Genomic DNA, 27,687 nt, shown 5'->3' on the forward strand with positions numbered 1-27,687 from the left:
TTATTTAATGGTGCTATGCCTCAGTTTCTACATCTGTACAGCAAGCTAATGATTGTACCTACCCATAGGATCTTTGTGAGAATTAAATGAGTAACATGTGTAAAGTTCTTAGCACACTGACATGTAGTCAGCACTTGGTAAACATGGGCTATTACTTATCATTAGTTTGTGACAACTTTTACACAATTCCAAAATTCAGAGAAGGTGAGATTATGGAAGTTTTTGTTTCATTCTTAATTTACATATGTATACATATAGTGGGGTTTTTTATTTTTTTTGAGACAGGGTCTCACTGTCACCTGGTTGGAGAGTTCGGTGGCACAATCACAGCTCACTGTAGCCTTGACCTCCCCAGGCTCAGGTGGTCCTCCCACTTCAACCTCATTAGTATCACTACAGGCGCGCGGTAGAATACATGAGCAGTGGTACTAAATTTTGTATTTTTTGTAGAAACAGGGTTTCACCGTGTTGCCTAGGCTGGTCTCGAACTCCTGGACTCAAGCAATCCTCTCATTCTGACCTTTCAAAGTGCCAGGATTACAGGCATGAGCCACTGTGCCCAGCCTCATTACATATTTTTAAATAAAGTATTTATTTCAGAACAGTTTTAGACTCACTCAAAAGTTGAGAGTGTAGTTGAGAGAGTTCCCGAATGCTCCACACCTGGCACCCCCCATTATTAACATCTTTCGTTGGTATGGAACATTTGTCACAATTTAATAAGCCAATATTGATATTAATATTGACTAAAATCCACACATTATTTGGATTTCCTGTTTTTATCTAGTATCCTGTTTTCTGGTCCAAGACCCCATCCAGACCACCACATGACATTTAGTCACCTTGTCGCCTTAGGCTCCTCTTGGTTGTGATGATCTCTGAAATTTTTCTTGTTTTTGATAACCTTGACAGTTTTGAAGAACTCTGGTCAGGCATTTAGTTGATTAGTCCTCACTAAAGTCTATTTTTTTCATGAAGATAAATTTCTTTTAAGCTAAGTTTAGCACAAAATTGATTACAATTAGACAAAAACCAAGTGTTCACCAATCTTTATTATTGCTCATGAGAATAAAATTAGCCAGATAGTTGGCAAATCCCACTTAAGTTTGAACTGGGTAGGCTCAGTAAAAAGAAAAGCTTTTCTTGTGTAAATAAAGCAAAGCAGATGTTTCCAATGAGTGAGGGACTGCTCTGGTTAGCATCACGCAATCACCATGTGCTTTAGGTAGCAACACGGTCTGGGAGAGCACCTGGGGCTCATGCAAAGCAGGGTAGATTGGACACTGCTGTCTTTCCTCATCTAGAGACCAGCCGCCTGCGCTCACTCTGCAGCTAGGAGCTGCTGGTAGTGTGGTCTGAGCTCTCCAGAGAGGTGGATCAGAGCTGCCCATTATTTATCTTAGCAAAAAAGGAACCATAAGGAAGCCTTTACAATGTGGTTCTGATCTTTTTCCTGTTTCCTGAGTTTAATTCAGGATATGGCAACAAATTGTGAGTCAAGCACAACTGCTGACTGGCAGAAAATAAATTGAAACCAGGTCCAAGAATCATCCCAAACACGCTTTTATGGGGCATTTGCAGCCATCAGCAAGGGCTCTGCTATCGACTCACTCCAAGGGGCAGCATTCTGTGGACCTCTGCCCACAGCATCCAGAGGATGGGACTGTGGATGGGGCTCCTCTCACCTCTGTTGGCCTTCTGAGTTCTGCTCTCATTAATGGCTCCTGCTTCTCCCATCAGGCCTTGGCCTGGGGTCGTTCTGTCTGGATGGAAGTGCCACTGATGACCGTAAGGAAACAATCGGTCTCAAAAAGAAAATAAGGCACAATGCAGCAGGAGAAAGCCTCCTCAGAGGATGGTGGCAAGCACCCGTTGCATCCTATGGATACTTTACTCATGTAAATTATATCTGTACGTTCAGCCTAGCTTTTGTAGACACAGCTGCATGCACTCTAACAACCTGCATGACAATCAGTATGTCCCTTCGTGAATCGAATCGTTCCTTTGGCACAGTTAAGGGTATGGGCTCTAATCCAGCTGGCTGAGGTCTAATTCCTCCTGGCCTATTGCTTACTATCTGTGTGTGACCCCTGACAAGTGACTCAACTTCATCTTAGTTTTCTCATTTGTAATGATGATGATGGCTATAGAGGGTCACTATGACTTGCCAATGAGTTATTGCACATAAAACACGTGGAACAGTGTCCAAAATGTGTAGGTGCTCTATAAATGTTCCCTCTTCTAAAGTACGGTATGAGACACTGTGGGAAAAAACACAGAAGGCAGAGGTGTGGCCTTAGCAGAGGAAACCACAGGCAAACAGGACAAGTGAGTGCTGCTTTTGAGGTGTGAACAGGGCGCTGTTGGATTCCAGGAACAAGAGAAAATCACAGTGGCCATCAGAGCAACATCTCTGTCCGGACACAAAGGAGTCTGTTGGTCAGAAAAGCAGGCAGGGCATCTGGGGGACCTCACAGGGTGTCTGGCACCTGGCATGCTAATGCCTGGAAGCATGAAATCATGCGGCAAGCTGGGATGGGTGAGGACATTGCTTTGAGCAGGGCTGCAGCTGATCAGAAGGAGGGTCAGGAAGGCTATGGGGGCAAACAAGCTGTTAACGTGTTCAGCCATTTGGCTGTCTGGATTTTGTGAAACCAAAAGTTTTCTCTTTCACAAAGCAAGTTGCAGAAAGACAATGGTGATTCTGTGAAATGGAAGTTGAGAGATGCGGAGGGAAGACCCAGTAGTTCTAATGCTCATTTAATAGGTGTTCTAGGAGGAGGGAGCAGACAGAGCAAAAAAAGCACAGATCAGACAAGAGAACACAATTTACCAGAGCTGCTGAAAGACACTAGACCTTGGCTTCAAAGGAAGGATCTTGTGAGTAATTGGCCATTAAAAGAAAAGAAGTAGGTGAGCTCCACATTTATTTAGCTCTACTCCTGAGGACCCGTTTCCATTTATATTCCACACAAGGTAAGAAGGTTTAGCAGGATGTGGTAATCTTTCTGTGCTAGGAAGACAGAGGTTGGGGTTTGAAGCCATCATAGTAGCTAGAATTTAGGGGAATAATCCCTAAATTTTCTTTTTTTTTTTTTTTTGAGACGGAGTTTCGCTCTTGTTACCCAGGCTGGAGTGCAATGGCGCGATCTCAGCTCACCGCAACCTCCGCCTCCTGGGTTCAGGCAATTCTCCTGCCTCAGCCTCCTGAGTAGCTGGGATTACAGGCACGTGCCACCATTCTCAGCTAATTTTTTGTATTTTTTTAGTAGAGACGGGGTTTCACCATGTTGACCAGGATGGTCTCGATCTCTTGACCTCGTGATCCACCCGCCTCAGCCTCCCAAAGTGCTGGGATTACAGGCATGAGCCACCGCGCCCGGCCCATCCCTAAATTTTCAATTTTGGAAAGCAACTTTTGATTTTGGAAGAGCCCCCAGATCTGCCTTAAAATTCCCTTTAAATCCATGGCTGACTCCCAAACTGGGTGTGCACAGAGTGAAATGCTAAGGAGCTCAGTGAAAAACAGCAGCTGGAAGGCTAAAAAGAGCTGAGCAGAGATTTCAGCAGCTGTCCTGCCATTGAGAGACAAAGTTTGAAGTTTATGTCCTGCCAAAGTATCAATAGAAGGACTTAGTGTGACACTTAATTGACTGTGTCAACTTGGCTGGGCCACAGTGCCCAGATATTTGGTCAAACTTTATTTTGGATGCGTCTGTGAGGGTGTTTGTGAATGAGATTTATGTTTAAGTTGGTGGACTTTGAGTTAAGCAGATTGCCCTCCATAATGTGGGTGGGACTCATCTAATTATTCGAAGGCATGGACAAAGCAAAGCCTGAGCAGGAAGGACTTCTGCAGCATGTGACCTTTAGACTGAAACTGCAACCTCAACTCTTCCTGGGTCTCTAGCCTTCTGGCCCGTACAGCTCATTGTACTTGCCAGCTTCGTAATTGTATGAGCAAATTCCTTAAAATAAACCTCCATACACATACACACACACACACACACACACACACACACACACACACACACACATATCTTGTTGGTTCTGTTTCTCTTGAGAAGACTAATATACTTGGTAAGAGCAGCTGGCTTCCCATGAAAACCAAGACTAGCAATTGTGCCCTAGGACTAGAGACAGAACTGAAATACACCCAGCCAACACAGCCTAAAACCAGGATTCTCTAGAATCAAGGTAACTTACCAGTGATATACCTTGCCAGACTAATGATTTATGCCCAGGTCTTAATTTTAAAGGTGACTAAAAGACAACACAGAGAGCTCATGTCATTAAAGGAACAATTTGAGTACTTACATTTCCTAAGAGAAGGGGATATACCATGTCCCATGAGACCACAGGGAGAAAGCACCAGGTTTGGCCAAGAGGTAGAAGGAGCCAGGAAAAAGCATGTCGCAGAGCCTTTATTGTGTTTTCAATGGGAAAAGCAAGGCAGGAGAGGGGAAGTAACTTAGTACTGGCTAGTGTGGATAGGGTTGGTGGGCTCGGTCTCCAGTTGTCTGAGTGCCTGGCCTTGGGTGATTTAGGGCAGGGAAAATACTGGCTTGGTGTGTGAGAGTTAGGTAAAGAAGGTGGTTGGGGGCACACACTCAGGACTGATGAGAAAGTTTGGGATAAATTTTTTTTTTGGAGACGGAGTCTCACTCTGTTACCCAGGCTGCACCCAGAGTTCAAGCAATTCTCATGCAAGTGTATGCCACCACTCCTGGCTAATTTTTGTATTTTTAGTAGGTATGAGGTTTTGCCATGTTGGCCAGGCAGGCCTCAAGTGATCTGCCTGCCTCAGCCTCCCAAAGTGCTAGAATTAGAGGTGTGAGCCACTGTGCCCGGCCAGGGATAAGATTTTTCAGGCACCTAGGGAAACTGGACCACAGGGCAGACATATACAACAGTAGCTGTTAGTTTGGCCCTGTAATTAATGGATGCTTAGTAGACAAATACAGAATCTAAGAAAACATAGAACAACTAAACATCAACACTCTTCAAAGGAAAATAACAGAATCCAGAGTTTCTGTAATGTATTATCCACAATGTCTAAAGGAACAATGCCAGGCATTCAAAGAAGCAGGAAAACATGACTCCTAACAAGAGAAAACAGACACTAGAAGCAAACCCATGATAATCCAGATGCTGAAATTAGCAGTTAAGAGCCTGAACAATTATTATATATATATATTTTCAGGTAAACTGAACAGAAAGGTGAACAGAGGGAAATCCTTGGTAGGCAAATGGAAAGTGTAAAAGAGTCACTTGGAATTACTAGACTTTAAAAATGCCTTATCTATCCTAGGTCTTTGCACTTGCTGTTTATGCAACCTGGAAAGCTCTTTCTCCAGATTCTCAAATAACAGATCACTCTCTCCACTCAGTGTTCTTCCCCCACATCATTCTGCAGGGAGGCCTCCCCTGAGAACACACCTTTAGTTATGTATTCACTTACATGCTATATTTATCATAAGGGCACTTATTGCCACTGGCATTATGTTATGCATTTATGCTTCTATCCATCCATTTTTTTCATCCCCCACAGCAATGCCAGCTTCTTTAGGACAAGGATTTTGTCTTTTTCACTGCCAGGACAGTGCTGGGCAGAAAGTAGGTGCTTAGTAAACATTTGTTGCTATTGCACTACAAATATTAAAAATATCCAAACAGGCTGGGCATGTTGGCTCACGCCTGTAATCCCAGCACTTTGTGAGGTCAAGGCAGGTGGATCACAAAATCAGAAGTTTGAGACCATCCTGGCCAATATGGTGAAACCCCGTCTCTATTAAAAATACAAAAATTAGCTTGGTGTGGTCATGGGCACCTGTAGTCCCAGCTACTTGGGAGGCTGAGGCAGGAGAATCACTTGAACCCAGGAGGCAGAGGCTGCAGTGAGCTGAGATCACGCCACTGCACTCCAGCCTGAGCAACAAGAGTGAAACTCCATCTCAAAAAAAAAAAAAAAAAAAAAAAAAGGTTGGGAAACTAGGTAGGATAATTACCATAGGTAGAGATGAAAAATAAAAGTTATAGTAGTTTCTGCCTAAATCTTCATCATTGAATCTCTATCAATTCACTGTCTCACTAACAATATAAAGCAATACCCTTTCCCACATGCTGACCAATGCTTTTTGCCTTTTAAACATTTTGCCATTTTTTCCTTAATTGAAATCATTTCCAATGATTTACTCAGTCTTTTATTGCATGCCATTTCTAATTTTTTGTTACTATAAACCACATGTAACAAAAATTCTTGTGTATATTCTTTTGGCACAGACACAAGAATTTCTCTTGTGGCAGATAGAATTTTTCCTCCTAAAACTGCACCCAGTATGAAAGAAGTCTGAGCACTAGTGTTCCTGAGGAGTCTGGTCTCCAGGGTTTCTGGAGCACTGACATTGGAACAGAAGCACATTCCTCCCTGGCCTCTTTGAGTTTACACCTCAGGTTGGCTCTGATGATGCCAGGCTGCTCTTGTAGACAGAGAGAGAGAGGTAAGAACTACTTCTGCTGCTTCTGCATGTGACCATGGTCTAGAGAGCCCCCAGGTAGGAGAGCAACATGGACAGAATGAACTGTGAGACCAGAAAGGCAAACAGGGTAGCAAGATGGTGAAAACAAGCTAAGATGAGAGATCGAAGCCAGCCCAGTGTCTGGGCGAGGTGAAGGTGGGGATGCTGTGACCACAGCCGTAGGCACAGGCATGTGTCAGGCTCAGGGGTCCATGGGTGTTGAGAGAGTCAGTGAGGGAGGGCCAGGGTGCATTCATTACTCTTCTCTTTCTTGGGAGTAGCTCACTTAGAGATGGCTTTTATCCCCACTAGCTGGGTGAACAGATATGGAAGCAGCCTTCAATCAGGATAGGGGTTTCTAGGAGCAACAGCAGGCACTGAATCCAGAAACTCTTAACTCTCCATGGTGGCTGTGGCTCTAGTACAGCTCAGCCCTGTGGGGGTGACCACAGCAGTAGAGAAACACATGCTGGGTCTTATGCCCCTGAACTATAGGGCACTCCTCCTAGAAAAAAGCCGGAGGCCACTGACACGGCTTCCTAGGGAAGAGGCTGGGCAGAAGAGCTGGGTGGCAGGAAGGGGATCTGCCTTCAAAAAGAGTTTTTACAAGTTCCAAGGGAGTGAAGCTTTTTAGAAAGAAAATAACATTCAAAGAGGGATTTTTTTTGCAAGTTTTGCCACTTAAACCCCTTGATGTCCCTTCGAGGAAAGACGGATTTCAGCCAGGAAGGGTATGAGGTGGTCTTAGGCAAGCTAAATCCATCTTCTTTCAGTGACTTTCTAAATGAGCATGGTAATGACTCACCCAACATTAGGGAAGAGATGGTAAAAAGGGGAGGAAGAAAAGAACAAAATCAGAGGGCGGTGACAGGAGGTGACTGACACCTGGAACCTGCAGGTGGGGCAGGTCACTTTCTCAGACATCACCTGGGGCTGGAAGGGAGCCCCTCTTCCTCTGCCCCATTCTGAGTGGGAAGCCTGTGCTGTCATCTGAAAGCAGTGAGGGAGAACATTGCAAGGTTGTATTTGGGTCCAGGCCAGTTGAGGGTGTACTGTAACTTCTAAGCTTCAGTGATTGTCCACGGAACCAGTGAGACATTCTACCACCCAGAAGGAAACATCTCCTCAATTAATGATAATTTACAGTATGTGCCTAGCATTTGCCTGGCACAGTTTGAAATAAACACTGTAGAGCTACGTTCACCTTTATGGGATGGAGACATGGTAATGCCAAGTCTGGGCTCACACTGCTTCTTTATGGGGCTCTGCTGCTTAAAGGGATAGATGGATGGTGGTAGCTGGAAGAACTGTGGGCTGGGGCAGGTGTCCTGAGCTGGGGAGGGCAGAGGGAGGCACTGGGAGGGCTCAGGTGGGAATGGATGAGGATCTGGCTTTCTGGGATGGAAAAAGCCTGCACTCTGTAGATGGACATGGGCCTTTGGCTCCGACGCCTGCTACACAACTCAGCAGCTCTGTGAGCAAATTCACCTGGAAAATGGCGAAGAGGGGCTCAAAAATCATCTGCTCCAGAACTATCATACTCAATGACGTAATGAAATTACCACCCCATTTAGAAAGTCACTAAAAGGGAACAATTTAGCTGCCTGCAGCAAGTCATGTCCTTCCTGGGTGGAATCCACGTATTCTTGAAGGCACGTGTGCTCTGCACCTGGCTGGTGGTAGGTAAATGATGACTGTTTTCTGTTCTACAACTATGGGGCTAAGAAGACAGTTCTGGGCGGGCCATCCTTCCCAGCAGCTGGAAAATCTAATTCAGGTTTTCTTGAAGTGCCTGAAACCTCAATCATACCCAATTTCCCCCAAACAGGTTGGAATTCTTGGCCACACTCCCCGGGGCAGTCCCAATAGCTTGAGAGGCTACCTTGGCCTCCCCTACAGATGGTCTCCTGCCAAGCCCAGCCCTAGGGGAGCTCTTCTTGCAGCCAGGCCTGGAGCCTGCTTGCCCAGCTGGCTTTGATCAGGCTCACTCTGAGCCACATGTCACTATCTTCATCTGTTATTGTTTATGGTTCCTTGCAAACAAATGTCACATCTTTCCCACAGCTTCTTCCCAGCAAGTTAGGTTTTAACCCCTTGTGGTCAGAGACAAGTTTCCACTCCTCACCCCAGCCCCTTTTCTGTACCCAGTGAACTGAATGCTCTGGGACCCAAAGACTGATGTCCACTACAGGGATCCAGGCTGACTGACCTGTCCAGGGGACTGGCAGGGAGCATCTCAGGACAGAGTGGCCAGGAGGCATGGGGCTTTGTAAAATCTTGCTTATGGGCCTATATATGTTTTTCAGTCTCATTAGCCTTTAAATAAAACTGGAAGTAATTTATTGCTTATTTTCTTACACAATTATCATAGAAAAAGATTTAACAAAACGATGGGAATCTCTTTTTCATGCAAAAATAAATGTTTCCAAGGTTTGTCATGAAAAATTTCAGACTTTACGTGTGTGTGTGTGTGTCTGTGTGTGTGTATGCATGTTCTAGGTTTTCTACAACTGGAATTGTTTGGTATATGTCTTTAATCATAATATTGTGAACAGATTTCCCCATGTGCTTTATTCACTACATTGCATTCCACTGTTTAGTTGTTCCATAATTTACTTAACCTAGGAATTCTCAAACTCTAGCAGGCACCATAATCAATCCAGAGAAGGCTGATTGAAACATAGATTGCGGAGCCCCACCTCAGAGTTTCCTAATCAGCAGGTCTGGCTGGTGTGGCTTGCAAAGTTCTTGAAAGATTTAACAACTGGTTCTCATTAGCCAGTACCAGCTGGCCCTATCACACTACTGGATGCCCCTCTTGGTCATAAACCTTTTCTGCACCCAGTGAACTGAATGCTCTGGGACCCAAAGGCTGATGTCCACTCCAGGGATCCAGGCTGACTGACCTGTCCAGGTCAGTCACTATGCCATTCTTGTGGAAGAAAGGTTACACTGGTTATATTGACTTTCATTTTTTGTATATGACTGAAGGTTACACATTAGTAATCTGAGTTAGTTTGATTACAGATGTTTGGCACTTATATTTTAAAATAGTCCTGGGCTTCCCAAGGATTGAACTTTGGGGTCCTGCTAAGACATCTGGCACTCATACCATGCAGTCAAGCTCTCTAACATACATGTCCTGTGGAGACAGGCCTTGCAACGTGGGAGAAGCAGGCTTTGTTTCCAGAATCTCATCATTGAGGTCTTGAGAGATTGGTTTCCAGTTAGTGATATTCTTGCCTTTTAATTTTCTTGGTTTGACTTTATTGTGATGGATTTAATTTGCTGTGGGTTGAGTGGTGGAACCTACCATGTCACTCACTGCTCCTGATTGCATCACTGCCATTTGTGGCCTAAAATTTCCCAAGAAGCCAGCTTGAATATGTGGATTCATTGTGGTTCAAATAAGAGCCATTTACACCTCTTTCACTAAGGCAGGTAAATAATAGAAAAAAAACTTTTGGCCTGTTAGGTGATATTTCACTGTAATGTATCATGACCTGTGAATTTGTGCTATACAAATAGCTTAATGCATGCTGTTTCCAATAAAGTAAGAAAGTATTTGCTGAGTTATCTTCAAGTGTACAGGAAATTGTTTCAAAAACATGAATTGAAATTTAAATATGCAGATGTTTATAGTCTTGGCTTGCAAAAAATAATTCATATATTCTCCCTTCTCATCTTTATCATATTTGTTGAATTCCTGAGAGCCAGGGTGGATCTGGGACGGCTTCTGAGGAGAGCTGCCTTTTCCTCAGAAGTGAGCCGTGGCTGACTGCCTGTTTCACACCATCGCTGCAGGGTCCTTTGGTGATCCTGGACATGGATGGCCATGGTGCTGGCTGGCCAGGCGGAAGCCACTCTGCTCCACCATCTCCAGCCACTCCCTGTTGTGCTGCGGATATGCCAGAGCTCAGTTCTGTCCCACTAAAGTTATTGCCTTTAACCATGAGATACTCATGTGAACATGCTGGCACTTGGAGCAGTGGAGGATTGTTTGAACCAGTCCTCCATATTAGAGCAAAGCTCAAAGGCCTATGGCATGGTGTGTGTGTGTGTGTGTGTGTGTGTGTGTGTGTGTGTATGTGTGTGTGGTGGGGGTGGGGAGGTGTGGTGGGGGTGGCGTGCTGGAAACCAATGCTGCAGTCGATGTCCAGCCAGTCTCAGTGCACTGACTGCAGGGGCGTGGCTGAATTCACTGCTTCCCCTCTGGCTGCTAAGCCTTGGCCTGGAGCCTTTCTTGGGAAGTTTCCTGTGGGAATTTGAGGTGGCCTGATCCAACCTTCCCAGAAGTTCCCCGCCCTATCCATACTTTATTCCAGGAGGGCCAGGGATCCACTCAAGACTTTGGGTGCTGTACAGGAGAAGGGACAGTTGTTGGCCTCTCCGGGACACAGGAATCTTCCATTAAGCAATTGCATCATCTCTTTGTAGGACAGGCTGGGAAGACATGTCTTCAGCCAAGCCTTTGAAATAGCTATTCCAATTGGTGGGGATAAAAATAAATCATCCCAGCTCTTCTCAGGAGTTATCTGTGAATGTATTTGCTGCTTTCCAGCCACGGACATCCCTTAGTCTTGGACGTGGGCTAAATGAACATGGAATCAAGCACAGCACACTTTGACATCAAAGTGATTCATGTCGGCTTCTGGGTCCAGGAGTCTCACCCTCATACACTCAGACATCAAGGTCACTCACTGTTGGCCTCTGGGACCTGGAGTCTCACCCTGACACACTTAGATTCAAGGTCACTCGCTGTTGGCCTCTGGATCCTGGGGTCTCACCCTGGCACACTTACACATCAAGGTCACTCACTTTAGGATCCTGGGTTCCAGAGTCTCATCCTACAAGTCAGAGCTGTGGGCCATGCTGCAGGAAGGTTGGCTCAGTAGAAGATAAGAATGGTTCCTGAAGGCTGTGTCTAGCATGGCCTGTGGGCAGCCCATTTTGGACATAGAGAGAGAGAAGACCCCTTTCCCTAGAGCTCCCACCATGGCTCTCCAAGAACATACACAGGACATGGCTGGTGCTGGGATCCTGTGGGACCCTGGGTTCCTGGATCATGTGCATGGCATCCAGAAAGAAGTCCTCCAAAGAGTCCTCCCCCAAGCTGAAACTGCCCTTCCAAGGAAGTGTGCGTGGGAAGAAGATACTTCTGCATCCAGCAACCTTGTTGAACATTCACAGCCCTCCTCTGGGCCAGAGCTGACCAAAATGCTGCAGGCGCTGGGCCAGGTAGGGCTCTAAATCCTGGAGCACAGCTGTGCCATGCCTGAGGACCCAGCCCCAGGGACCGGCCCCCTCCCGGCTCCCTGATGAGAGGGAAGGCCTAGGCTATTTGTGTGGGCACCCTGAGATGAAGGCCAAAACCCAAGTCAGCACCAAACAAACCCGCTAAAGGAGCAGGCTGTTATTAAGTCGAAAGAAAAACAAAAGCAAAACTCCCTTTCCCATTTGCTTGGGCGAGCTGAGGATTTCATTTCCCTGTGGCTGAGCTGAGCCTTCTGTGGTCCACTGCCTCACTTCTTTTAAAATAGCTACAAGAAGCAACAGAAAATGAACTCAAAAGATAGCACTTCCCTACTCCACTTCTCAGTTTGTCTGATAGCTTTTGGCACTTTCTCTGCAGCCCAAACAGAATGAGGTCATCCTTAAGTCCTGAGGACTGACCTTCACTGGGAAAAATTCCCACTCTGAACACCACCGACCCCACTCCATGCAAAACTGCCGTGCAACGTCCAGGCAGCTTCCCACCTCTCCCTCCCTCCAGTGTTAAACCTGAGAATAGGAGAACGCTGGGAGGGTGGCAAGGCACCTGCCCTCCTGGAGGGGCCCCGCTTTCAGTGTGGAGATAGGAGCAGGAGCGCTGCCCACTTGCAACAGTTTTACACGGTGGCTCTAGCCACAGAAATGCCACGATCAACACCGAAGCACCACCCCTTGGCTGAGTGGACAGGCTATTTCTGGACTCCCATGGACCCTGGAATGAATGATGTGATTCTCCCCACATCCCAGATCGGGGCGCAAGCCAAGCTCTGGAATTAGAAGTAAAGAGAGACGCGGCCTCTCTGCTTCCTGCTGTGGCTGTGGCCGCTTTGTTTCCTGTTAGCCTCCTCAGCTGGGAAAAACAGAGGCTGAGAAGAGTAGGTTTTGGAAGAAAAGTTAAGACTAGAAAATATTCCAAGCCTCTTGGATGAGTTTTAGAGCTCGCATGCAATGTGTGCAATGAGCTGGCCAGGAGTCAGAGCTCCAAGAAAGTGCTGCGTTGGTCCTTTTGGAGGTTTGCACACCAGCTCTGTTGGCTGCAGCAGTGAGGCACGGAGGTTCCTGGCAAGGCTGGAAAACTCACTGGAGAGCTGCAGGGGGATGAGGGGAGCCCTGTGTGGGTGGTCTCAGCTGAGCATCTGCATGCAAGCAGAGCGGCTGGGGCAGAGGCTCTTCCCATAGACGGAAGCAGCCCAGAGACCATATGAGTGAGGAGGACAATCGCTCACCATTGGAGGGGCTTCACTCCAAACTAGTCCCAGAAGTAGCCCACGGGAAACATCAGGGCAACCTGGCCATGCAGCCCTGCCCCCAGGCCTGAGATGGAAGCCCCTTCTCCCTCAGTTCTCCCACTCACAGCTCATCAACCACCTCTGAATCGCCAAGCTCCCTATCTCTAAGAAGGGTTCACAGTACAAGGTTTTTAAGAGGATTAGGAAGAACATGTATAGATTCTGGGGAAAGAAGAACCTGACTCAAGGGACTTTGGAAAACATTGTTTGGGCCCCACACTGTAAAGCTTTTGTCTTTACAAGAGTAACTGTATATAAACATTGCAATCTAGTAAGACGTTTCCTATGGGGTGAGGATGGAAATCATCCTCCCAGGTTGTCCTGGGAAAACCACAGGACTTGCCCAGCCCCCAGGTTTCTCTGATTGGGCCAGGAAGATGCACAGAGCACAGATGCTGGTCAACGAGCTAGCTCACTAAAACATATTTAAACATTACAGGGAAAATCAAAGTGCTTTGAATTACCATGGCCTGTAACAAATTGCCCCAGAACCTAGTGTGTAAAACACCTTTTCTTATGCTCACAGTTTCTGTGGGTGGGGAATTCAAGCAGTGTACAGAGGGGAAGGCTTGACTCTGCCCTGTGATGTCTTGGACCCCAGCTGGAAGACTTTACATCTGAGAAGCAAAATTATCTGAAGGCACCTTTACACACATGTATGGTGGTTGATTGAGACCTCTGCTATGGCTGCTGCCTGGAACACATCTATGTGACCTCTTCATGTGGCCTAGGCTTCCTCACAACATAGTGGCTGAGTCCAAAGGAGAGGAGAGATAGAACCAGGAGGAAGTCATATTTTTTATGGCCTGGCACTGACAGTCATGAAACATCACTCTTGTGCATTCTGTTTTGATTGAGGCAGTTACTAAGTCCACCCCAGTTCAGGAAGAGGGGCACTGTCATGCTATCAGAAGAGGATGTGGGTTGTGATATAGATTGGTGTGGCCATCTTTGGGAAATTCAGTCTCACGCAGACCCACCTAATCTTTTTCCTTTTTCTTGAGGTCAACATTGTTTTCTCTTGGGTGTGATTATTTTCAGATCTCCTCTGTGCCTTTTGATACATAGACAATATAGAATTTTGTAGGTGGTTTGAGGGTGTGTGTTTAATTTTTACATTAATGGGTTCATCTATATATTCCTTGTATCTTGTATTTTAATTTAACATGAAACACTCATCAGTACGTATAGATCTCTTTCTTTTTATCGTGGTGTAGTATTCCACAGTTTGGTTATGTTATAATTTATTCATTTGATGGGTCTTAGGAATGTCTCCTGTTTTTATTTCTATTATACACAATGCTGCAATAAATATTTCTCTAGGTGCTATTTGATGCACGTAGCACATAATGTGACGGTTCCCTAGGAAGAGATGATAGTAAACTGCTTAGAAAGCACATGTATACTTTTAATTTTAATGGGTACCACCAAACTTCTTGAGAAAGGTGAGGTACACTGTTCCAATAGAGAATAAAAATGTTCATTTCCTTATGTCCTACTGGGTTTTGTCCATTTTTTTAACTCTTGCCTATCTCATGGGTGAAAAATGCTATACTGTATATCACACATTTTTAAGTTGTAGCTCCCTTATTCCAGTAAGACTCCGTATCTTCCCATATGTTTATCAGCCATCTGCATTTCTTCCCCTGGAAACTACTTGTTCATTTGCTGGTTTTTGTTTGTTTGTTTTCCCAGTTCCACTGAAAAGCAGAGGAATGCAAATTAAAACCGAGTTTTTTAAAGCAGTGAAATTAGAAAAGATGACAAAGGTTCTCAATGCTTGTGAAGATTAATATTGTTTAAGTTGAGAAAAACCACACTGTAATAACAAATGTTAACATATTTTCTTTCTACACATCTTTCATTAAAACATAAGCTCTGAACCATTATGCAAATATCCTTAATTGTTTTACATGAAGTGAGACCAAAGTTGATTCAAAAAAAATACCAAATAAATTTTTCTGTATCATTTGTTGGCTGAGTCTCCTTTCCTCCCAGACTTGCTGTTTACTTTACCACTTAGCAATTCTTCATGATGTCATCTCTTTCTGAACTGCCTTCCATCCCACACTGACCTACTTATTTTCTGTCCTGGCCTCCTCCTCTTGTTTTTGTAAGGCAAGTCTCTGTATTTATTTGTTAAGAAAGGATGCACTTACACTATTTCTTCTTTTAGCCAGGGGACATAGTCTCCTGTTTAGTTCAAGTGTGACCGTCATGGCTCAGTAGAGCACCATGGTGTCTTCCTTTACACAGTGGCCTCGAATTCTGGAGAGGAGGATATTCCTCGGTGCTGGGTGTGTGGGGGATGCTGGTATTGCTTATGGAATATTGAGATTATTTTCAGTCCATCACCTATTTGAACTGTTTAGCATTTGGGATTCAAAGGAATAGAGTTGATGAGACTGACTAAGGGTGGGAAAAGTTTAGCTACAGAGGGAAGTGGTAAGAAGCTTGTGGAGGAAATGAGTGAAGTGTCAGGGTATCACGGAGCAGAGAGATGGCAGGTCGACATTGTGTCAGGCTGATTGAGGCTGAAGCATGGTTTGTGCAAGTGGAGAAGGAAGAGGCCACTCCCAGAGTCCTGGTTGGAGAGAACCAGCTACCCTGGAGCTGCAGCGATCCGGGGAGCACAGAGGAGGCAGCTCCCAGAGGGAGTGACACCTTTGTCAGCCCAACGTGCTCATCAGCTCTTGACTCATTGTTTCTCAAGTGCTTGTTAATATGTCAAACATTATTCTAGACACTAGGGGTATAATGAGGTGAAGGAATGAAGGAAGTCTCTATCCTCCTAAGCTTAAATCTAAGGAGGAGAAGACAGATACAGGTAAACCCATGACATACAGAGACATTATATACAGCCTAGGGCGGTAAATGCTATCATGAAAAAATAAAGCAGGCTAAGGTGATAGAGAGATGTGGGGCCAAAGAAGGCTCTTCTCCTGGGGGTGCCGGGCAGGCTCCTCTGACCGGGTGAGGTTTCAGAGGAGACTGGCAGGAGAGGGAGACACACAGGAACATAGGGGAGAGCCTGGAACAGAAACAAGGAAGAGCCAGTGCGAGAGCCCAGAGCCTGGGAGGGGAGGATGCCTGGCTTGTCCGGGGAGCAGCGAGGTGGCTTGAGTCACAGGAACTGAGCAAGGGAGTGAGTAGAGGAGAGAGGAGGGGTGGGGTTGTGGAGGGTTGAGGTGCCTTAACAAGGTCAGCGTGGGGACTTGGGATAGGGGAGAGAAGGAGAGATTTCCCACATTGGAAAGCAGGGCTATTTGATGTTGGGTGATGACTGTATGTACGTGAGCCTACATATGGTTAATTAATCTGGCATGAGTTTGTGTGCATGTATGTGTGTGTGGTTAAGTAAATATGTGAGTGAATTTGTATGTGTGAGCCTGTTATGTATCTATGTGTGTCTGTGAACACACATACATATATGTTACTGTGTGTGTCATGTGTGTTCCAGTGTGTATGTGTGTCTGAGTGATCGTATATGTTTCTTTGTATGTGAATGACATAATTTGGACATGTGTCCCCACCAAATCTCACACTGAAATTTGATATCCGATGTGAAAGGTTGGCCTAGTGGGAGATGTTTGGGTCACAGGGACAAATCCCTCATGAAGGGCTCAGTGCCATCCTTGTGGTAACGGGTTCTTACTCTTAATTCCATGTGAACTGGCTGTTGAAAAGAGCTTGTCACCTCCTGTACTCTCTCTTCCTTTCTCTCTCACCCATGTGATCTAAACACATCTGCTCCCCTTCTCCATCTACCAAGAATGGAAGCTTCCTGAGGCCCTCACCAAAAGCAGATGCTGGCACTATGCTTCATGTGCAGGCTCCAGAAACATGAGCCCAATATACTTCTTTCTTTTATGAATCACCCAGCCTCAGGTATCCCTTTGTAGCCACACAAGTGGACGAAGACAGTGGTTCCATGCATGCTTAAGTGTGTACAAGTGTCTCTGTGCTTATGTGTTTGTGTTTTTATGTGTGTCTAAGTATTGAAGAATGTGAGCGTTTTGCGTTTGTGTGTGTCCCTGATCATACACAAGACAGAAAAGGTCTCACAGGGAAATAAGAACATGTTGGGAAGCCTCTCCTGGTGTCCAGGTTCAGCCTCTGCCCTCTCATGGGTCACAGAACAGAACAGTGCCATCAATGAGGTCATAGAGTAGAGCCAGCATCTTAGCCACCATGGGGAGCTCACTGTCCACTCTGGCTAGGGCCAGCTGGAGGGCTTCAGTACAGCCCCAGCCAACTCCCACCGAACAGCTGGAGCACCAAGACCCTGCGCATTCATTTCAAATCATGAAACGCCACTTCATGGACCACGGGGGAGAACAGTCACTTACCGATGGGACCACCCTCAGCTTGACCAGCCCTGAGTCCACTGAGGAGAGTGTGGAAGTATGCTGGCCAGGTAGGTCAAAAGAAAGGCCTGGAAGGTCAGCCACATGTGCTCCCTGGGAGGAAGCCCCGATGGGAAGGGACATTGCCAGGTTGCCTCCTGTTACTGTTACCAAAGGGTTATGTTGACCATAAACATACATGTCGGGGGAAAGGAAATTGATATTTATGGGACAATTGGTATGACTGAGGCTGTTGTTGTGAGTATGTAAGGTGTTTCCAGGGGATATGAGGATGAAAATGTAAAATGTTTATAATTATGTATTTGTTTTAATGTGTATTTGAGAAAACAGTTAACATTTCAATCCCGTGATTTCAGGAGCAAAGTAAAAAGTTCCTTTATAATAAATTGACGAACGTTAATCTAGAACATCAATTTGAAGACCACTGGGACGAGTCTGTGGACAGCACCTAAGTGTCACACTAGCTCTGGGGGCCCAGTGGCTCCACCACTCATTCAAACTCCATGCCTCTGTTCCCTACTCTGTTGAATGGGAATCCTAACAATATAATTTCTTAGGGTTGTTTTGAATATTAAAGGAGCTAACACTTGGCAAGCACTTCCATGGTGAGGGGTACACAGTAAGTGTTGAAGGAGATGGTGAGATGACCCCTGCGTAAGGTGAAGACAGGTCACAAATGTTGAAGAGGACTGTGAGCCTGGGTGGCCTGGCCAAGGCACTTTACATGTGTTGTTTCTTAAATGGGCTTTATTGAGGTGTCTTTTATGCACACAAACATCAGCAATTTTAAATGCACGATTTGAAGAATTTTGACACATGTACATTTGTGGAACCACCAACACAATCACGGTAAAGAACATTTACAGAAATCCTAAATGTCCTCTTGTGCCTTATGGGCAGTCTCCCCTCACCCCATCCCCAGCTCTTGGCAACCACTGACCTGTTCTCTGTTCCTAAAAATTTGCCTTTTCTAGAATGGCATCAGAATGGAATCATACGCTGCATGGCTTTTTTTTTTTCTTTTTGTTCACATTCTCTCATGACTACATGCCTTTTTGTTTGGCTTCTTGTACTGAGCATAATGCATTCAGGATTCATCCATAATGAATGCCGCACGTCTCAGTGGTTCACGGATATAACAGGTTGCATTGTATGATGTACCACCGTCTGCTTACCTGTTCCCCAGATGATGGTCTTTGCTTTAGTCAAGTTTTCGGTGATTAATACATTATTTGATCTTTATCATCATATCCTTAATGTGTCTATAACTCTGTTACTCACCATTTAATGGTCTTTCTCAGTTGAGGCAAGGATTTGGTGATTGCACTAATACATTATTCGATCATTGCCACACCCTGTGTGGCAGGCATTATCATCATCTCCATTTTATCAGGAAATGGGCACGGGGAGTGGTGTCTGCCCAAGAGCTCCCAGAGCCTGTATCCTTTCAGAGTCTGTGGCTCCTGGATGTACACTGATCTCTTGGGGGGCACTGATGACAATGTCCTTCTGCTTCTCAGGGACCATACAGAAAGAAGAGTCACCCCACCCGCGGCCGGGGCCTGCCATTCCCCTGGAGGAGGGCCTCTACTTCGCCGCCAGGACCCTGGGGATGCTGGGCTGGAGCGGCTCCCCATCTTCACAGTCCTCCGTGTACCAGTCCTACTCCCAGTACCAGTCGTGCTGCTCCTGCATGTGCAACAAGGACAGCACTGCCGCACAGAGTGTGTGTGCCTTCTACGTGCACGTGCAGACCGTGCGGGGCATGGCAGTGGCCTGGGAGACGGAGGCCGGCTTCCAGCCCATCAGCAGGAAGCCCTGCATCCATGAAGTCCAGTTCATCAAGAGGCAGAGGCGGAAAGGCTCCTCCTTCGAGATGGCTTCCAACACCGACCTGCATTGGGACCTGGAGGCCTGCAAGAGCAACTGTGGCCCTGAGCCTGAGGACATGGAGCTGTTGGAGTGTTGCCTGCAGGAGCTGCGGGAGCCCCCAGACTGGCTGGTCACCACCGACTATGGGCTGTGCTGCCTGGCCTGCTGCCAGGTCTTCCCCTCCCTGGACGCTCTGCTGAAGCATGCACAGCATGGCATCCAGGAGGGTTTCAGCTGCCAGATCTTTTTTGAGGAGATGCTGGAGAGAAGGTGGACTCAGGGCCAAGCACATGACCAGCAGCCAGAGGAGGAGCAGAGCCCTTCAGACAACAGCGAATGTTCCTGGCCCCGAGGAGAGGTGCTCCCAGCAGAGCAGCAGGAGAAGGAGTGAGCCAGAGGGGAGATGCCCACCCCTGCCCTTACCTCCTGTGCCTGGGGCTGCTCCTTCCCTAGCCAGCAGGATCAGAGCCACTCAGTCAGGGAGAGAGGATGAGGGCTGGGGGAAAGGAATGGCATGGAGTGCAGAGCAGCGATGGCTGGCAGACTGGAAAGAGCCTGCCTCCTACCCTAGGTGCAGCATCTCCACCAGGGTCCATTTCAAAACCCAGACCCACACAAGAGGACTCTGAGTGTTCCTGATGGCGGGCACAACATCTGAAACCCACAAATGCATGGCCAAAGGGATTTTTATTTTTGCCAGTGGATCAGGCAGGTCCACACTTGCTAAATAGCTGTGGCTCATAAGACAGCCAACTGCAAATGACTCTTCAGCCCTTTGTTTTTCACTGTTACAGATCTGACATATGCCCTAGTTCTATGTCTTTTATGTTATTGGGATTAAACACAAAATTGAATGCAGTGACTAACTGAGTGAACCATGCTGTCAGATTGGACACATGGGAAGTTGCCCTTTCTGTAAGGTTACAAACTAGCACAGACAACTGGAGACAGGCAGCTTCTCAAGGTAGAACAGGAGGCTGGGGATGTCCTATTAACCTATGAGTTCATCTCTGTCAACCATACATTTTTAAGTGTTGCCACCAAATTCATCTTCACCCTTCTCCCTGTCTCAGGGGGCTGCATTCACTCAAGAAAAATTAATCGTGGTCCACTGTGTGTTCAACATGCTGATGGAAGACATATTCCAGCCTCTGATGCTTCCGGTGAGAGACAGTTAGAATGGGCAACTGCAAGACAAGGGGATAAATCCCATCAAGAAAGTATGACGATCCTAGATGAGGGGGCCCAAGCTCAAGCTTTTGATCTGGAGGAAGAACTTTCCAAAAAAGACGATGTTCCCAAGGGCTTAAAGGAAAGGTCGAATAAGCTAGACCAGGGTTCCTCAAACAGCACTGTTGACCCTGCATGCTAATTATTTGTTGCCGGGGATGTCCTGTCAGCTGCAAGATATTTACTGGCATCCCTGGCCTCTACCCATCAGATGCCAGCAGCATCCCCTGCCCCACAGTTGTGATAGTCACAATGTCTTCAGACATTAACAGATGTTCTCCAGGGACAAAACCACCCTTGGTTGAGAACCTCCCCACTAGACAAGAACAAGGCCATTAGGAGAGGAAACAGACATGATACATTTGGGGAATTGCTAGCCACCTGATCTGGCTGGAATGCTGGGGGTATTTGTCTCTCCTATAGTTCATAAAGATGTGCCAGAGACTGAAGTGGACGTGGGGAACAAATGAACAAAGGGACCAGGCAGACATGGATGCTGCTTGCCTCAACTGTGGAGCCTATGGCCTGAGGGCATGCATATAAAACAATTATGAAAGTTCCCATTTCATGACCTAAAGGGTCCTGTATGGTCAGGTCTTTGCTACCTTCTCCATCACCATCTCTCAACATTCTGTGCCTCATTTGCTGTGCTTCAACCACATGGGCCGCCTTCTTTCCTTAAAGGATTCAAATGTTCACGCTTCAGGGCCTTTGCCCTTGCTTTCCCCTCTAAGTGGAATGTACCTTCGTCTGTCTCTCCTCTGGCTGTTCCCTTGCTCATCTTGGAGGTTGCAGCTTAAATATCTCTTTTTCAGAGGGTCCTTTCCCAATCATGCTGTCTTAGCATATGCATCATTCTAAGTTTGGATGGTTTTAAGAAGTGACATGATCAGATTTATGTTTTAAAAAGCTCACTCCATGGTGTGTGGGACATGGATTGGAATAGTAGCAAAAGAAGCAAATGAGAAGTGGAGAGATCAGTTAGGAGGCTGTTGAGAAAGTCCAGGCCAGGAATGATGGTGACTTCGAAAAGGCTGTCCCAAGCCAAGAGGGAGAAGAGTGGTGCCTTCAAGACTTATTTGGGGAATAGAATCCAAAGGCCTTGGGGAAGGGTGCATGCAGGGGTGGGAGAAAGGGATTTGTCATGGTGGATTCCCAGGTTCCTAGGAGGAACATGCGGGTGGCTGTGCATTAACTGATAAGGGGAACTTTGGAGGGTGATTTCAGTATAAGTGTGTTTGTGTGTGAGCATGCATGTCTGTGTTGGACATGCATATCAGCATGTGTCTGCCTGTAGACATACAAGCATAAGTGCTGGGAAGTGGAGTGGAGGTCAGTTGAGACATGGTCAGTTCTAAATCCTAATGGCACATCTGAGCAGAGATGTTGAGTCAGAAGTTCATGATATTTAGAAGATCAATCTAGATTGGAAATGTAAATGAGAAAGTTACCTGCAAATAAATGGTTCCACACTAAAAAGCCACAACAGTGGATGGATGACACTAACTAGGGTGCTGGTAAAGTTAGGGTGTGCCCTGTGAAGTAGGAAGGACTGAAGGCAGGAGCATTTCTTAAGAATTTTCTTCAAAGTCAACAAAAACAAGAAAAGATAATTTTCAGGAGTGGTGAGCAGTGTCGAATGCTAGGGAGAGTTGGAGTGAGCTGAGGAGAAAGCGTATTTCATTTGATGCACGAGGTTGCTGACAGTTCTGATGAGAGCAGTCTCTGCAGCTGAGAAGGGCAGAGGTCAGATGGGCACTGGTCAGCAGCGGACATGAAACCAACTGCTGGAGGCAAGCATTGGACATCTCTGCAGCAAGTCTATTAGAAAGGAAAGCAACAATGGATGTAGCTGGACAAAGATCGGGGAGAGAGCAAGTTTATGCCAATGGAAATGATCCAATAGAAAGGAAGAGATAGATAAGGTGGAAAATGGGGAAATCTAAGGAGAGGAGCCAAGCAGGAGAGAGGGGGTTGAGCTGACATGGAGAAATCAGCCTTGAAAAGAGCAGCTCTGAGCTCCTTGTTGCATGCAGACAGACACTTAGTCACAAAGAGCTTTGGAGCCAAAATTAGGAAACTTGACCATCCACCCTGAAAATTATGACACTCTGGAGAAATCTGAAGTCAGATTTGCATTTGTAAAGATCACTCTGGCGAAAAGGGTCAAGAGTGGATGAGAGCCAGCATGGGGATAAGGGGACCAGGTAAAGTGTGGGTGGCAGGGTGAATTCAGGGGAAATTTAGAAGACTGAACCATAAAGTGTGGCTGGTGTGTGATGAGGATGGTGAGAGGAAGGCATCTAGAATGACTGCTAGGTTTTTTTCTGGGTGACAAAATGTCAGTGCCATTTGCAGACAATGGAGAAGGAGAAAGTTTGCTTGGGAGTCTGATAGAGCCACCTTTGAACAAGCTGAGTTTGAGACAGATACATTCAGAACGGGGCTAGTCGTAAGGGTATGGAGCTCAGCAGAGTGGTAATCTGCCTGTGTGTGGTGAGCTGAGGCCACAGTGCTTTCCATTGGCTTCATGTGAGATGCATTTCTTCTGCTGGTGCACGTGCAGCAGGAAGCCATGAAGTCATCTTAAAAGGGACATCAGCGGTGGGGATGATATCTGCCTTTTAAAGGTGCAGCAGAGGCCACAAACCTTTTAAATTTGGTGTGAAAGGAGGTTGAGGATCAGCAGGAAGAAAATAGAGCTCTAGCTCTATGAAACTCTTCTTGGAAGAGCTGTATGTGTTTGAGGGGGCTTCATAGACAGATAGAGTACAAAGGACACTGTAAAGGAAGGGGAGGCTGTTGAATCAGAAATAGCGAGTACTAACGAGGAAAATAGTTTTATTTTTAAAAAAATCATATGGGAGGGAATTGAAATGAGGCCTAATATCTAAGCTCTGAAATATCAGCCTGTCAGAGACAAGTGTGTTTAAGTACTAAATTCTGTATTCTAAGGGCAAAGCATCATTTTAAAACACTTTATGAATACTAAATCATGTAATGCTCTCCACAATCCAGTGAGGTGGGTCCTATTATTATCCATGTTTTGTTGGTGAGTAAGCAAAGCCCCTGCAAAGGTCATATGGCTGGTACACCAGCCTGGCTCCAAGCCTATGTTCTAACCATCACAAGGAGATGCAAACTTCAATGTAAAGACAGATGCAAGGTATTTAGGAAAGCAAATATGTCAACTGCACAGGCTGCATTTTCTTTAGATTAAGTAGCAGCAGCTGCTGATCAAGGGAAACATGATGAGTGTTCGGGAAAAATGAAAGATGACAACAACCTAGGGTAAGTGAACTATTAATGTAAAGGATAACTTCAGCTGACATGGATGGGGGAGAAGAGAATAACATTATTCTTAAGTTAGTAACTTGTTCTTAAATCATAACTGAAATGCAACTGAGTTAAGCATTCATTGTGGTTTGGACACATAATTTTTCAGATACCTGGGACCTCACAGATAAGAATAAGGGAATTACTTCCAGAGGTGTCAGGGGACCTTAAATATTTTAAATTATGAATTACTTTAAACCCTTTATTTTCTCAAACCATAGAAGACGGAGCTCATGTTATAAAACTACATAAACCTCATAACAAAGCCTGAAAAAGATGCCACTAAAAAAGTAAGCAATATGTCAGTCTCACTTATTAACACAAAATAATAGCTAATTGAATTTAGCAGAGTACCAAAACAGTAACTCACCATGACTGGCCTGGCATAGTGGGTTGACACCTGTAATCTCAGCTTTTTGGGAGCCAATGAGGGTGGATTGCTTGAGCCTAACAGTCTGAGAAAACCCCAGGCAAAATGCAAAACCTCATCTCTACAAAAAACAAAAAATACAAAAATTAGCCAGGCATGGTGGTGCGTGCCTGTAGTTCCAGCTACTTGGGAGACTAAGGTGGAAGATCACTTGAGCCCGGGAGATTGAGGCTGCAGTGAGCCATGATTGTACCAATGCACTCTCACAGCCTGGGCAACAGAGTGACACTCTGTTTCAAAAGAAAAAAAAAAAAAAAAAAAAAGAGTATTTCATCATAACTGAATTTGGGTCATCTCTTGACTAAAGAGAGTTAAAAATTGTTAATTCTAATAGTGCTTTATATTGAAAAAAAATCTTATTTTTATCTCAGTAGATATTAAAAACAACCACAAATAAACCAGTACGCTTATAGTCAGTTGATTTTTCAAGAATGCCAAGATACTTTAATGGGGGAAGGAATAATCTTTTCAGCAAATTGTGCTGGGACAACTGGATATCTGTATGCAATAAGGTGAAGTTGAATCCCTACCTTACAATATATTTAAAAAAAACCCTAAAAATAAAAAAAGACCTAACTGTAGTAGTTAAAACTATAAAACTCTTGGGAAAAAAATAGGTGTAAATTCTGAGAATTGAAAACATATGTCCACATAAGAACTTGTACGTGAATATTCACAGCAACATTATTCATAATACAAATAATTCACCTAATACAGAAAGTGAAAGCAACCTACATGTTTATCAAATGATGAAAGAATAAACAAAATCTAGTATATCCATACAATGGCATATAATTCAGCTATAAAGTGAAGAACTGATCTCATGTTACATATGGATGAACCTTGAAAACCTGTGAAGTGAAAGAAGCCAGACACAAAAGGCAATATAATGTATCATTCTATGTCACTGAAATATTCAAATAGGCAAATTTATAGAGACATAAAGCAGATACATTGTTGCCAGGGATTCAGGGGAAGGGGAGGAATGGGATTGGCTGCTAACAGGTATGGGATTTCTTCTTGGGGTGATGAAACGTTTTGGAATTAGTGGAAATGGTTACACAACTTTGTGAATATGTCATAAACCACTGAATTTTAGTATGTGAATTATATGTCAATTTAGAAAGCATAAAACTGTAACCACCATTCCTGTAATAAGTTCCCTGGAAACTGAGAATAAGAATTTTTTTTCAAATGACGTAGAATATTTATCTCAAACCAAAGAGCAAAATATCTACATGTGCTTCCATTAAAATCAGATAACGATGTCATGTATTACAGTTTTTATTTGACATTCTTCTAGAAGTTACAACCAGTGCATAAAATATGAAACAGAAATGTTACATATAATAGACAGAAAATAATCTTCAGAAAAAGATAATATACTTCAAAAGCACAAATGAATTAACTAAAATTATTGAAAAAAATAATCAAAGGATCGATATATAAGATGAATTTCAAAAGTTTTCTTTTATATTAGACATGACTAATTAGGAAATAACATGGAAAAATATTCCATCCACTAGATAAATAGCTATTAATGGAAATATTGCAAGAGTGATTAAATGTCTAAGTGATTATTTCTAGTTGGTAATTGTTGATAAATTTTATTTCTTCTGTAGTTTTTATTATTTTATATTTTCTATATTGATCAAGTATGGCTTTTAGAATAAAAAGGCAATAAAACATTTAATCAAACATTACTTTGTGTGCACTGATACTCTTAGCTACTGGGGAGGCTGAGGTGGGAGGATGGCTTGTACCCAAGACGTAGAGGCTTCAGTGAGCTATGATTGCACCACTGTACTCCAGCCCAGGTAACAGGGCAAGATCCTGTCTCTAAAAAAACAAACAAAATATTATCTTAGTAAGAAGTGACTCTGGGGACCTGCTCAGTTCACATTTGTAGTCCACAGACCACATTGTGAGAACCCCAGCTCTTAACTTCTTAATCCTTAATTCTTGAGAATTAAATTAGCTTTAATTTTAAGAGGACTTGATAATGGATGATGGCCCAGCCAACTCAGGCAATTAAATTACATCGTTCTTTTTGAGGTATGCCCTCATTGTTTACCAAGGGTGAAAGCTGTGAGAGGAAGATCTTGAGACGGAACCAGGTGAGAACTCAGTTGAGAGAGGGTAAAGATGATGAGTCTGGGGAAGGAAACAAGATGGCGTCAGCAGGGCCATACAAGAAGAAGCGGAAGTTGAAGGAGGATGAAGGAAAGATGAAGTTGAATAAGGCAGGTAGAGGCAGGAAGAGAGAAGTGGCAGATGTTAAGAATAACATGTCATGCTTTGACCTGAAATGTGACATCACAATGGGGTCTTGGAAGGGAAATTGTGGGTGGGGAAACCAGGGTCATGTCAAAGATGGTGGGGCCCTGACAGACCTTTTGTGAGAGTTTCCGCGGTGCTCAATAATGGGTTGAATTGTGTCCTCCCAAAATTCATATGCTGAGGGCTGGGCATGGCAGCTCATGCCTGTAATCCTAGCACTTTGGGAGGCCGAGGTGGGCCAATCACTTGAGGTCAAGTGTTCGAGACCAGACTGGCCAGCATGGCGAAACCCCATCTCTACCAAAATTACAAAAATTAGCCAGGCATGTTGGCGGGGGCCTATAGTCCCAGCTACTCAGCAGACTGAGGCAGGAGAATCACTTGAACCCGGGAGGTGGAGACTGCAGTGAGCTGAAATCATGCCTCTGCTCTCCAGCCTGGGTGACTGAGCAAGACTGTTTAAAAAAAATTTCATATGTTGAATCCTAACCCCTAGCACCTCAGAATGTGACTGCATTTGGGGGTAAGACTCTTAAAGAGGTAAATTCGTATGGGAGGGCCTAATCTAATATGACTGGTGTCTTTATAAGAAGAGGAGATTAGGACCCAGACACACACAGAGGGAAGACTGCATGAAGACACAAGGAGAAGACAGCATCTGCAAGTGGAAAAAAGAGGCTCAGAAGAAACCAACCCGTGACACCTTGATCGCAGACTCTGTCACAGAACTGAGAGACAATACTTTTTTTTTTTAGAATTTAAGACACCTGGACTGTGGATTATGGCAATCTGAGAAAACAAATATAGATTCTGCAGAGTAGGAGAGAGAGGCAGGAAGACAGCAGCCACAAAGGCTCGGGAAGGTCTACGTTTTGGGTAGGGAGGCTTCCCAGGTGAGGTCCTTTGGGGCACAAGCAAGCAGTGAGCCCTCTGTCCACATTTGTTGATGTAAATACCAGGAACAGCATAAATGCATTTGGGAGCAAGCAACTAACTTTTGGCAAACACAATGTGATCTCTGACCTGGGCACGAAGGGTGATATGGGCCCCTGTCAGAGCATTTTGCAGAAAAAATAGGGTGTGTGGGCTCATGG

The 27,687-nt window shown here is 45.0% G+C and overlaps 2 protein-coding genes across 2 annotated transcripts in view; both read left to right on the forward strand.

Annotated features, from left to right (window-relative positions):
• Positions 1-19,019, forward strand: part of TMEM273 (transmembrane protein 273) — a 58,792-nt gene extending 39,773 nt beyond the window's left edge. The window contains exon 7 of the transcript XR_010340053.1: positions 18,966-19,019. The gene's annotated coding sequence lies outside the window, so the exon portion shown is untranslated. The remainder of the gene's footprint in view (positions 1-18,965) is intronic.
• On the forward strand, positions 17,369-19,986 carry FAM170B (family with sequence similarity 170 member B). The gene is made up of 2 exons (XM_012477491.2): positions 17,369-17,495; positions 18,966-19,986. Exons 1-2 carry the CDS (start codon positions 17,384-17,386, stop codon positions 19,706-19,708), a joined length of 855 nt encoding a protein of 284 aa, XP_012332914.2. The 5' UTR covers positions 17,369-17,383; the 3' UTR covers positions 19,709-19,986.
• The last annotated feature ends 7,701 nt before the right edge of the window (positions 19,987-27,687 follow it).

This window comes from Aotus nancymaae, unplaced genomic scaffold (genome assembly GCF_030222135.1).
Source record: "Aotus nancymaae isolate 86718 unplaced genomic scaffold, 86718_ANA_hifiasm-v0.15.2.pri h1tg000099l, whole genome shotgun sequence".
NCBI classification, from domain to species: Eukaryota; Metazoa; Chordata; class Mammalia; order Primates; family Aotidae; genus Aotus; species Aotus nancymaae.